At 36.2% G+C, this 13,328-nt stretch overlaps 1 protein-coding gene across 1 annotated transcript in view; it reads left to right on the top strand.

Annotated features, from left to right (window-relative positions):
- Positions 1 to 698: 698 nt before the first annotated feature.
- LOC110027768 (serine carboxypeptidase-like 40) overlaps positions 699 to 13,328 on the top strand; it is a 15,415-nt gene continuing 2,785 nt past the window's right edge. Inside the window, exons 1-3 of the mRNA XM_020729316.1 lie at positions 699 to 1,080; positions 6,291 to 6,398; positions 6,497 to 6,771. Coding sequence (XP_020584975.1) covers positions 699 to 1,080; positions 6,291 to 6,398; positions 6,497 to 6,771 — 765 coding nt within the window. The remainder of the gene's footprint in view (positions 1,081 to 6,290; positions 6,399 to 6,496; positions 6,772 to 13,328) is intronic.

Here is a 13,328-nt window from a genome sequence, read left to right on the forward strand (position 1 = left end):
CAAAGAGAATGATTTTTATGACCGAGGATAGTAGGCATCATATGAAACACGACCTTTTTAGTCAAATACAAGATCTTCATAGCCTAGAATCGTCAGACAATTTCTATAAATGACTAAAAGCAAGCAATCTAAAGAAGCGATCAACAAGCTCTCAGACTAACATTCTCAGAGACAGAGATGAACACCAGCACAGAGATAGAGAAACTTTTATCGGGGATCTAATATCATGTTAGAAACAAAAAAATAAGACTACAACTTTAGTTGATTAATTTTAATACAAGTGCATACATAGCTATATAAAAACAAAACAAAGAGAACAAAAAACAGAACATAATAAATGAGAGTGCCTATGATAAAGATAATATAATATATTAATATTGATAATAATAAAAACTCTGGATTTTTTATAAACATTAATAATAGTCGTCATAATAACTCTAATCATTTTTTCGTTACTTCTTATGAGTTTGGCTTATGTTTTAGATATATATAGATAGAATGCGCAGATTCAAATTTGGAGATCAAAGCCGGCTGGATACCTTTCTACATATCAACAGGTCCATTTGGCCACTGTTCGTGAAAGTATTAGTAGCTGTGGTCCATTCCACCAAATAAACTCCAAGCGATCCCTTCCCTATATAATCCAGTGTATTTCAGATTTCCATAACAACTCCTCTTCATCAATAACAGAGAAGACGATGAAGATGACCAACTTATTTTGGCTGACAATACTATTATGTTCTTGCTTCTCATTACCACGCCTGCACGAAGCTAGCCAAGAAGAGACGCTAGGAAAGCTGATAGAAGCAAAGAGGTCATCATTTTCTTCCCAACAATCTGATTTAGTCTCGGGATTTGAGACCACTAAGTCCACCAAAAGGGCCAATCTCAACGCACAGGATGGGTCAATGGAAGGAGATAAAATCTCCAAGCTTCCAGGCCAACCTGAAGGTGTTGATTTCAATCAGTATGCAGGTTACATTACTGTGGATTCAGAGAATGGAAGGGCGCTTTTTTACTATTTCGTGGAGTCACCAACTGATTCATCCAGTAAACCGCTTCTTCTGTGGTTAAATGGAGGTAAAATTCATCAACTTAATGGACTCGAAAGGTTGGGTTTAACCGTGAATTAGAAATTAAGTAGGAATATAATTCATTCATTTTTTTCTTTTTTGCACAGAAGGTTGAGCATTTTTTTCTTTCTTTCGTGTGAGATTTCTGCAAACGAAAAACTCGTTTTTTGAATAAGATGAAGCAAGAGTCATGTTTTGTGATGTTTATGCATGAACATAGTCCTCTTTCTAATTATATACAAAAATCTATGTTGGGATGGAAATATATACATAGAGCTTTGATCTATTAGAATTCAAAACCAAAATATGGAATAGAATTACATCAATTCAAGAAACCCAAAACAAGAAACTCCAATAGAAGTACAAGAAAAACAATCTCAGAAAAGAAACCAACGATTTACAGGAAAATTCCGGAAAAAAATTCTGAGCCACACCAACAGAATTTTTCACACTAAAAATCCAGAAATTTGCGGAAATATTACTTCAGGCCATCGCTCTATAATCAATTGAACTCGCAAAACTTTGCTCTAAACCTTCCTCTCAATCTCACAAGAGAAAAACCTAGCTCTGAAATCCTCTCTCCCGACAATTCACCTTCACGAAGAAATCTCTATCAAGAATACACGGCATGAGCAAATCCCCTTCGGCGCTCGAATCACAAACATAAGAATTGAAATAGTGAAATCGTCTCGGCAGTGCGGTCTCACTGTGAGACTGTAATTATTTCACACGTTCAATATAAAGGATGTGTTGAGCGTCCAATTGGAATAGATATGTTTAGTTGCAGCCTAGTCACACCACCCGACACAGCTACACTAGTTAAGCTTGGCTACGCCATCACTGGAATCTTGCTCCGCTTGCCCTTGTGGGTGCACATGCTACTCAACTCCAATAATCTACCAATTGGAGATTGATTGCACCTGACACATGTCCACATGATATGCACCAACATTTATACCATCTTCATAGTAATATACCGTGCTGTGGCTAACCCCGAGTTTCTACATTCATGGACTCCAATTGAAGTCAAGCATAGCTTTAGTTTTTTCTTCGATTTCTCGATAGTCGCCATCTTCGTCCGTAGAAATTCTGAACTGTGTGTATCTTCTCCAACAATAACTGCAAATCTTCTAAGAGAAGCTTACAAAGTGTTACCCTAGTTGAATATGCTTTGTCCTAGTAAGAAAAACAGAGTTTGTAACAAGATGAATTACACTCATACTGTCACAAGAAAGCTTTCCAATCTCATGCTTTTTATCCAATTCTACCATATAGCTCTATATAAAAATCATGTCCTTGTTAGCCTCATTGATGACAATGTATTTTGTCTCTGTTGGTTGAATGTACAATAGTCTTATGCATTCTAAAAACCCAACTCACTGTTGTGTTCCCAAAGTGAAAGATATGCACTCTTGTACTCCTACCACCCAAATCTCTCATAAGATCTGAATCTACATATCTCTGTAGAATGATCTTAGCACTTTCATACCAAAGTGCCCTATCGATTGTTCCCCTCAAATACCTGAGAATCCACATCACTTCCTCCTGAGGATACATGTTTGAATTGCCCATGTACTTACTGACCACTCCTATTGCATATGTGATATCTGGCCTAATATAAATTTTAGCATATACCGGACTTCCAATTGTTGATGGAAACGAAGTTCTTCCCCTCTGTGTTTGCTCTGCTTCAGACTTAAGCGATCATTTTTTAGATGTCTTGAAATGAATACCTAAGGAAGTGCAAACTGCTTTATCTCATTCATGTTGAACCTCTGTAGGAACTTCTTAACATATTCTATCTGGGACAACTTCAGTATATCTACACTCCAGTCCCTGTTGATTCTCATTTTGAGGATCTTTTTGGTTGAACCTAAATCTTTCATCTCGAACCCACTTGATAATTACTATTTTATGTCCCCAATTTTCTCTATACTTGTCGTTGCAATCAACATGTCATTCACATATAAAAGAAGTAAGATATAACAATTACCGAAGCGTTTGATGAAGCAGCAGTGGTCTGTCGGCACTTCATGTATCCACTGTTTGGCATAAGCCCATCAAATCTTTCATACCACTATCTTGGGGCCCGTTTCAAGCCATAGAGGTTATTGTTTAATATGCAGATATACTTAGTTGCAGCGTAGTCACACCACCCAACACAGCTACAACTGTTAAGCTTGACTACGTCATCACTGGAATCTAGCTCAGCTTGCACTTGTGGGTGCACATGCTCCACAACTCCAATAATCTACAAATTGGAGATTGATTGCGCCTGACATATGTTCACCAGATATGCACCAACATTTATACCATTTTCATAGTAACTTACCGTGGTGTGACTCACCCCCAATCTCTACATTCATGGAATCAAATTGAAGCCAAACAAAGCTTCGATTTCTCGATAGTCACCATCTTCGTCCGTAGAATTCTGAACTGTGTGTATCTTCTCCAACAATAACTACAAATCTTCTAGGAGAAAGCTTGTAAAGTGGTACATCAGCTGAATGTGTTTATCATGGTATGAAAACAGAGTTCTTAACATGATGAATTACATTCGTATTGTCACTATGAAGCTTTCCAATCTCATGTTTCTTACCCAATTCTGTCAAATAGCCCTATAGACAATGTAGTCTACAAACCCAACTCACCATTGTACACCGCAAAGTGAAAAATATACTCTCTTGTACTCTTACCACCCAAATCTCCCATAAGTTCTGAATATTCAAATCTCTGTTGATTGATCTCTGCACTTCCATAGAAAAGTGCCCTATTAATTGTTCCCCTCAAATACCAGAGAATCCACTTCACCGTCTCCTGATGATACATGTCTAAATTGCCCATGTGCCTACTTACCACTTCCAGTGCATATGCAATATCTAGTCTGATATAAATTATAGCATATATCAAACTTCCAATTGTTGAAGCATACAAAGTTCTCCCCATCTGTATTTTCTCAGCTTCAGACTTATTCAATATTTCTTTAGATAGCTTGAAGTGACTACCTAAGGAAGTGCAAACTGTTTTCCCTCACTCATGTTAAACTTATGTAGAATCTTCTTAACATACTCTATCTAGGACAACTTCGGTATATCTTCACTCTTCTCCCTGTTGATTCTCATTATGATGATTTTTTTTTTATTTGAACCTAAATCTTTCATCTCCAACTAACTTGATAATTGCCCTTTTAAGTCCTCGATTTTCTTTATATCGGTAGTTGTAATCAACATGTCATTCACATATAAAAGAAGTAAGATATAACAATTACCGAAGCGTTTGATGAAGCAACAGTGGTCTGTCGGCACTTCATGTATCCTCTGTTTAGCATAAACCTGTCAAAGCTTTCACACCACTGTCTCGGGACCTGTTTCAAACCATAGAGGCTATTTTTTGACATGCATACCAAATTTTCTTTCCCTAAATCTTCATCTACTACAAGTGCGGTTGCCATCTCCCCCCCAAAAAAAAAAAAGTGTGGTACACTCATTCTTTCTACTAGAACTCCACAAAAAGTCTTACCTTGGAGCATCTACTTCCAACTACTTCATCTTTCAATTTGTAGACTCACTTGTTGTGTAATCCTCTTTTTCCATCGGGTAACACTGTTAAATCTCAGGTATGATTTGACTCTAAAGACTCTATTTCATCATCCATGGAAAGCTCATACTCCCTTGAATCTTCAACTTGAGCGACCTCCTCAAAATGTTCTATTTCATCACTATGAATTTGCAATAAAAAGTGTAATGAAAGTGAATACATGTGTACTCATCGTATCACTCTGATGGATTTTTGACTTCAGTAGCATGTGACCGAGAGACTTCCTGTGCTCTATCTGGTTAAGCATTTTTTTCTTCTTCCTCCTGGTTATCAATGTCTTCTATCTTAACATATTTAGACTGTTAGAAGTAACTGACAGAAAATCTTGAGTTTTATTTTTTTTTCTTGTACAACTCCATTTCATTAAAAGTGGCATTCATATTTCTGATGAATCTTTTATTATGATAATCTCATAGCTTTTACTCAAACTTATGTAAGCCATATCCAATGAATGTTTCACTTAACAGGTTTCAAATCAAGCATACCTGAACCATGTATCGACATGAACATATGCAGAACACCTAAATACTTTTAAATGAGATAGATTTACTTCCTTGTCACTCTAGGCCTCTTTACGTGAGCCTTCCTTCAAAGGTATTAATGAACCACAGTTAATTAGATAAACAATTGTGCTTACTTTTTTAGCCCAAAACTATTTTGACAAGTCTGCGTGCAGCCTCATGCTCCTTGCAAGCTGCATGATTGTTCTATTCATATACACAGCTACTCCATTTCGTCATGAAGTTCTTGGGATAGTGAACTGATGTTTGCCTCCTTTACAGCACAAAAAAATTTGAATTTCTGATCATGACACTTACCCCAAATATCTGATCTGAGACATTTTAACTTCAAGCCTATATCATTTTTAACATGGCCTTCCACTTCGTAAACACTTCCATACAATTTTAGTGTGATAATTAAAAAAGATGATAAATAGCGGAAACCTCTAATAAAGTGAACTGCAGCAGATCAAGAATTTAAAATAATATTATATGATTCTAAATATTGAATTGTAAAAGAAGTACTTAATATATACATTGTGTGCCTGGCAAAAAGGAATTTTGAGACGGATGTGGGCAAAATGATGAAAAATAAATTACAAAACATTTATTTCAAAGAAAATGTTGAAGTGACATCATTTGAAGATGAAAATTTACCAAATAAACTTTGATGAATTTATAAATGTGCTATAAAAAACAAAGAATAAAAATTGACAAACATGGGGTTATTTGAATAAAAGTTAATCAAACAATTACAAAAAATAGGTTAACACATAAGCTATCACTCAACAAGGAGAATTGAAAATTAATAATCAATATTGCCAAATCAAAATAGTTAGGATGAAGTTAATGATGATGAATGAGTCTCAAATTATCCAACATATAAATTTACATAGAATCTATCTAAAATTTTGAGCTCTAAAAACAACAATTTTATATAAATTGTTCAAGCGATAAATAAATAAAAATAATTTGCAGAATTCTTTAGAATTTTAAGCCAAAAATGCCCACATGTAGGACAACTACTTGAAGTCCTTACAAGCTATTCAATAGTTTTTCTATATGATTCCAGCTGAATATATTTTAACAATGCATTATATTTTGATGCATAAAATAAAAGGACCCGGATGCAGCTCGCTTGCTTATGGAGCTATGATGGAACTAGGACCATTCAGAGTAAACAGTGATGGAAAAACTCTCCAAAGAAATATTTATGCATGGAATAATGGTAAGTGCTGCTACTTCGAGACAAAATATCTTCATTAATTAAAGTCTCGAGATTATGATCTTAATTATGTTATTTTTATAATATCACAATACGTGCAGTGGCAAACGTAATCTTCTTGGAATCTCCTGCGGGTGTGGGTTTCTCATACTCGAATACGACGTCGGATTATGATAAGAATGGAGACAAGAGAACTGCTGATGATTCCTACACATTTTTAGTAAATTGGATGGAGAGATTTCCACAGTACAAGAATAGAGATTTTTTCATAACTGGCGAAAGTTATGCTGGCCATTATGTACCTCAGCTTGCCTACACGATTCTTATGAGAACTAAGACCGCATCTGGAAAAGCTATTAATCTCAAGGGAATCGCTGTAAGTATCAACTAACTGTATTGTATTTTACAATTTGGTTCTTTCTTCAATGAGTTAATTCAATATCTATAGTAGTTTACACGACAATGAAAAGAAGGTTTTTCAATATCAAACTTAGGCTGATAATACTAAAAGGAAATTGAAATAGATGCTTAGGATAATAAATGAGAAATTAAATAATACAAAAAGTTACATAGAAAGGTAGTGGAACCATATTGGGTAAACGAAAGACCCATGGTGTCTTCGATCCTAATGGCATCAGTGTCAACATTAGAGTATGATCATGAGGTTTAGGGTTGAGGGGATCGTGGCTCGAACACCATATAATGGATTTTGAAATAATGATTTGTTTTCTTATTGAGTTGTTGAATATTTATAAAGCTAAATGATACAATAACATAGTGATTTTTAAATTCAAAGTTAGGCCAAAAACTCCATAGCTAATATTGTTGTGTGTCGGAAGATCCACGGCGTTAGGGTGATTATTTATCGTCTTAACTTTGCACGAGGATCCAACACATTGATAGATAATAATAACGAGCAGCATGAGGAGACGCCAATATTTTTTACGTAAAAAGCTTTGGAGTGGGAAAAAATCACAGGGTCTAACCAGTCAAAGTAATACATTATATAATTATTAATATATAAGTATACTCATCTCTTGAATTGAAAATTATGAAATTATGTTAGAAGTTTTATTAAGAAACAATTTATTTCTGTGAGAAGTTATGAGTAATAAATATTTCCTTAGATTAAGATTTATTTCCTTTCATATTTTATATTTATTTCCTTGGACTAGGAGTTATTTATTTTTTTTATTTTAGGCTTTTCTACTTTATATTATTTTCTTTTATCTCCAAATAATTAATATGAATTGATTATTGGATATATTAATTTTATATCTTTCCTTTACATGTTATTTCTTTTTATTGTTTTTTTTATTCGATGATTCATATAAGAATTATTTATACCCCCTTTCAAATCAATAAAATAATTCTGCTTAATTATGTGTTATTTTGAATTTCTATATAGCATCAGAGTCAAATTCTCTATCCTAGTCGTCGTTCCTCCCTCTATAGCCACCACACTCCCTTCCTGCCATTCTCCTTGCAGGATGGGAGGGAAGCTTTCTCTCCCTGCAAGCTGCAATCCGTCGGGGAAGATCCCTGAAAGTCCTCCAGACAATTCACTTCCTTCTTGGTTTGCCAAGCCGGGAGCTGTGACTCTGCCGAACTTTAGAAAGCGCGAGAGTTTCCCCTTCCAGCTGAAAGCTCGACCTTACAGCTGGATTTTCTCACCAATAGCACAGATCCGGGGATTCAGATTTACTCATGTTGTCGGTTCTCTCCCTGCTTACCAACTTGTTGCCAGTGTTTGGTTAGTGACTCCCTTATTCCAACAACCCCAACCACTTCAAACTCTGCAATAGCAACAAACATCTTTCTCCTTCTTCCGCCAACAACCACAACAATAATTTCATTTTTTTATTTTTTTTAAACCAGAACAATTTTATTGATAAGAAAAAAGGTATTTAAACTAAACCCAATTACAATAGGCATAATAATGGAAAACAATAAAAACAGAATAAAATAAATAATAAAAAAAATAAAACATAATAATGCAAAAGAGAAAAAATATGATTCAGACTTAAAATCAAATAATAAATAATAACGGCATAGGGATAGTCGTTATAATACAATAACCCTCACATCAATCCTTAAAAAGAAAGACAAAATAAATAATTAGAAAAAAAAAAGATGTACCGTCTAATATCTCCAATAATCAATTCATATTAATTATTTAGAGATAAAAAAATATAAAATAGGAAAGCCTAAAATAGGAAAGGAATTAAGTCTCAGTTCAAGAAGATAACTCTTAATTTAAGGAAATAAATATAAAATATGAAAAAAAATAACTTTTAATCTAAGAAAATAATTTATTCCTCATAACTTCTCACACAAAGAAATCATTTCCTAATATAACTTCTAAACTCTCACTCAAGCAGTCAACCCTCAAATATCTACATGTTCATTCTTTTTGAAGATTAATTCCATCCCTAATGCACTCTTCAAGTAGCTCGGAATCTGATACACTACATCCATATAATCCTTCCTTGGATTATGCAAGTAGTGACTCACCATGCTCGCTGCAAAAGAGATGTCGGGTTGAGTGTGACACAGATAGTTCAAACAACCCACCAATCTCTAGTGCCTCTCACGATCAACTAGTTATCCTGCCCCTACACTCAGCTTGACCTTCTGATCAACTGAAGAGACAACATATTTGCAACACAATATGCTTATTTCTATGAGGAGACCTAGTATATATTTTTGATGGGACAAGAACATCCCTCAGGTGCACGAGCCACTTCAATCTCAAGAAAGTATTCAAGCTATCTAATATCCTTCAGCTCAAATTCATTACCTAATCTTACCTTTAGTGAGCAATCTCTGTTTCATCATCACCAGTGATAATGATGTCACCAACATACACAACACATCTAGTTATGTGGCATTCATGTTGTCAAAAGAATATTGTATTGTCTGCATTGATCTGGTGATATCTCATATCCACTGTAGTATTTTTAAACTTGTTGAACCAAGCTCAAGAAGACTATTTCAAGCCATACAGTGACTTCCTAAGCCTATTGTCAGTATTATACCAAATCCTGTTGGTGTCTCCATACATATCTCCTCCAGTAACTCACCATGAACAAATGCATTCTTCACATTAAGCTGGTGTAACCTCCACCCATCTTTCAATACCAGTGAAACCAATATCCTCACTGTACTCATCTTTGTTATTGTGCAAATTTTTTATCGTAGTCAATACTATATGTCTAGTTGTACCCATTCACCACCAGTCGTGTTTTTTACCACTCCATCTTTCCTTCTAGAGTTTGTTTCACTGTGATGATCTGCTTGAACCCAACTACATTTTCCCCTATTGGTAGTGGCCCTACCTTCCAATTTTCGTTCTTATCAAGAGTCATAAGCTCTTCATGCTTAGCTGCTTTCCACTTGAGATCCACCTTAGCAATCTACCGATACTTGGGTATAGAGACAGCGTCCAAAGATGCAATAAATACTCAATGTAAATGTAATATGTTAGAATATGAAACAAACTTTGCAATGTCTTTTTCCCACCCAAAATAATTGGGAGGATTTCACGCGTTGCTATGAGAGGTCCTCCTTAAAGTTAGGGGGTTAAAAGGAGGAGAAATCATATCACCAGAAAGCTCTGAGTCGAAGGTGGATGGTGTATGTATTTGAAGTGTCGGGGAGAACAAGGACAAAGAACTGGCTGTCATAAGCGGCACTGTAGACATAGTTCCCTTATTTGCTTTCCTCTTCAAGTATACACTCTTAGCTCACCTTCAGTATCAATATTATCACCTATGGGTTCACTCTTCTCATTTTCTAGTTCCTTAGTTGATTCTTCCCATATAACAAAATAAGGCACTACTCTCACCTGTACCACTCTCTCAACATTGCTAGTTACCCCCCTTGCTCATATCTCCAGTATCTGGAAAATAACTGAAGGGTAAGATCACCTTCTGAGTGTAGTTCTTTTCAAATTCTCTAATTGACACATCCATGCACACAAATAGTATCGCCTTTATCGGGCGCCAGTAGACAAACCCCTTTTTGAATAGCGGAATAATCTTGGAAGACACATTTCATTGCTCTAGCATTCAATTTCTCTACTGATGGCATGTTATCATCTATAAAACATACACAAAAAACCATAACAAAAACCTGCAATGGAAAGATCCTGTCATTATCTCCTTTCAACATCTGACAAGGAGACATCCAATCCAATACACTCGAGGGTATCCTATTGATAAATTGAGCAGTTGTCAAAACTGTTTGTCCCACAAGTACTTTGAGATATTCATTGTGGTAATCATGCTTCAAGCTACCTTTAGAATGTGTTTATTCTTCTTCTCTGTCACTCTATTTTATGCCAGTATTTATGATCATATTGTTTGATGTTGTATCCCTTGGCCGGATAAGTATTTCCTAAATAATTTGTTGGTATACTTTATTATATTATCAAACCTCAAAACCCTCACTAGTGCATCATATTGAGTATGTATTGTCTCCTGGAAGTCTATGAAGCATATAAACATATCACTCGTATTTTTCATCAAATATAACCAAGCAATACATGAATATCAATAAACAAATATTACAAAAAATTGATAACCATTAATAGAACTTATAGAATAAGATCCCCATATATCAAAATGTATCAAGTAAAAATGAACAAAACTTCTATTCCTAGAACTGATATAAAAGCTCTTAATAAGCTTGTCAAACTCATAAGCATGACAAACAAGATTTTAATTATTTTCCCTTTCATACAAAAATAAAAAAACCACTTAATGTGTCTGTGATGTAGCAACACCACATCCTCCACGCTCCTCTCAAATTCTACTACTCCAGCACTATTTAATATGCATGTAAAAGCTGAGTCTATCCCCTTTCGGTCCAAGTAGTAGAGTCCATTATGTCATGTACTAGTTCCAAATGTCTAGCCCGTCCCTTTCTCTCGGAAGATCATCTTAGGAATATCAAAATAAATAAGACATTTTAGTTGTAAAATAATGACATTATTGGATAAATGACTCGTTAAAAAAGAAAGAGCATACAAAATATTGTCATATAATTAGTACCTCTAGCAGCATTCTTACCAACTACAAGCTATATTGTAACAGCAGTCGTCTGGATGTTCTCTGGTACTGTTAGGGGAGTATAGGAAGAAAATTATCTAGAAACACATCATACGTCTAGATGCACTAGAATTTACTATCCATTAAGTGGCAATACTAATCCTTGATGATGACTGGTTAGAAGCATACTCAGTCTCATCTCCAGTTGTATTATACTTCCTCTTCAATAACTTCAGACACCCATGATCGTCATTGGTAAAAATCACACCGGTCTCTCCCTCCTACTCTTTTACCATAGATTTGCCTAGTAAACTCCTTTCCCATCTTTTCAACCACCACGGCCTCCACCCTATCCACGTTTGCAAGCCTCTCCCCCCTTACGTGGCATAGGATAGGTCTTGCTCAGATGCTCAACTTTACCATAGTTGTAGCACATGTGAGTCTCCCCATGGACACCTATCATACCTGAGCTCGAGACAATCAAACTTGATAACACACTCGGAAGTCCACTCAACTCGGAGTGCAGCTTCATGCGACTCTTCTGTATTATTGCAGTAATAGCCTCATCTAGCAAATGAATAGTCACCTGAGCTAGGAAGACTTATCTCCTCTGATCAAAGATAGGGTTGAGATGGGCCAGAAACTGCATAGTCCTCATTTGTGTGATCATCTCCCCTTTCTAGCATTCTAAATCGCCACAACTCAACGACGGTGAGAAGTGATCAAGATCTACCCACAACCGCTCCAGATCTATGGAGTATTTCTGAATCAATCTATCAGCATGTACCACTGTTTTATCTCATGTTAAATCTGGAACACCCTCATGTAGTTCTCAATTTCAGCATAAATCTTCTTCAGCTTTGCCCAGATGTCCATCAACTTTTGAATGTCATCTACTGAGGAAGAAATTGATCAAACTATTGAGTTGAGTAGCTAGGTATAGATTAAGGCATGTGTGGTCTTCCATTTATCCCCCTCAACACTGTCACTCGTTGGCTCGTCCTCAGTCAAATATTCCTTTAGTTTATTTCCTCCTAGAGCCACCCCAATCCGACGTGACCAACTTATATATGTGGTCAATCCATCATGCTTTAGATCCATGGAAAGGAGATCTAGCTTGAGTTGTCTCGAAGCACATGTTGAAGTAACTATTCCTGTCAAGATACAAGCTCTCTGCATGAACCCAACCAAACTTTCAAAACCATAGGATCTATTTTTCCTAGAAATTCCACTCCATTACCTCCTACACTATCTCCATCTTCTGTCATCCTTCATCACAAGGCTGCTCCTCCCTTGTTCGAAGAAACCACTCGTCGATTCAAAGTCCTTCTCTTCAGTCTCTACTGTTCATACAGAAGCCACTTCTATAATCCCAAGAAGTCCACTCAAGGACTTTAGTGTTGCAGATCAATCCTTAAGTCGTTGGTTCGGATTTGGCAAGTAGAACAGTGCGCGGCCAGGCCTTCATTGTTCTAATTTAGGTTGGGAACAAGAAATCGTTGGTTCACCTGTGAGACGAATTGTGACACTCAGAGAACTCCAAGAACCTTCGCCAGTTCTACACCGCGCTAGCCTTTTACCCTTGGCATCTCCTCTTCCTCGTCTCACAAATCTAGCCGCAGAGGACTCCCACATCATCGCACGCTTCTCTGGTTTCATAGCAAGAGTCGGATCGCGACACACAAATAACTCGAGAGACCATTGTTTATTCCTCACGTCCAAGCTTTTTACCCTCGATGTTTCCTCTTCCTTGTCTTGTTCTTCTCAATACAATGGTTGGCCGGAAGAGAGTAGTGGTGGTACTTAGCAGCACTGTAGCGACAGCTAGGGTTAGAGAGGGACAGGTGAGAGAGAGAGAGAGAGAGAGAGAGAGGGGGGGAGA

This window comes from Phalaenopsis equestris, unplaced genomic scaffold (assembly GCF_001263595.1).
Source record: "Phalaenopsis equestris unplaced genomic scaffold, ASM126359v1 Scaffold000443, whole genome shotgun sequence".
In the NCBI taxonomy this organism is placed as follows: Eukaryota; Viridiplantae; Streptophyta; class Magnoliopsida; order Asparagales; family Orchidaceae; genus Phalaenopsis; species Phalaenopsis equestris.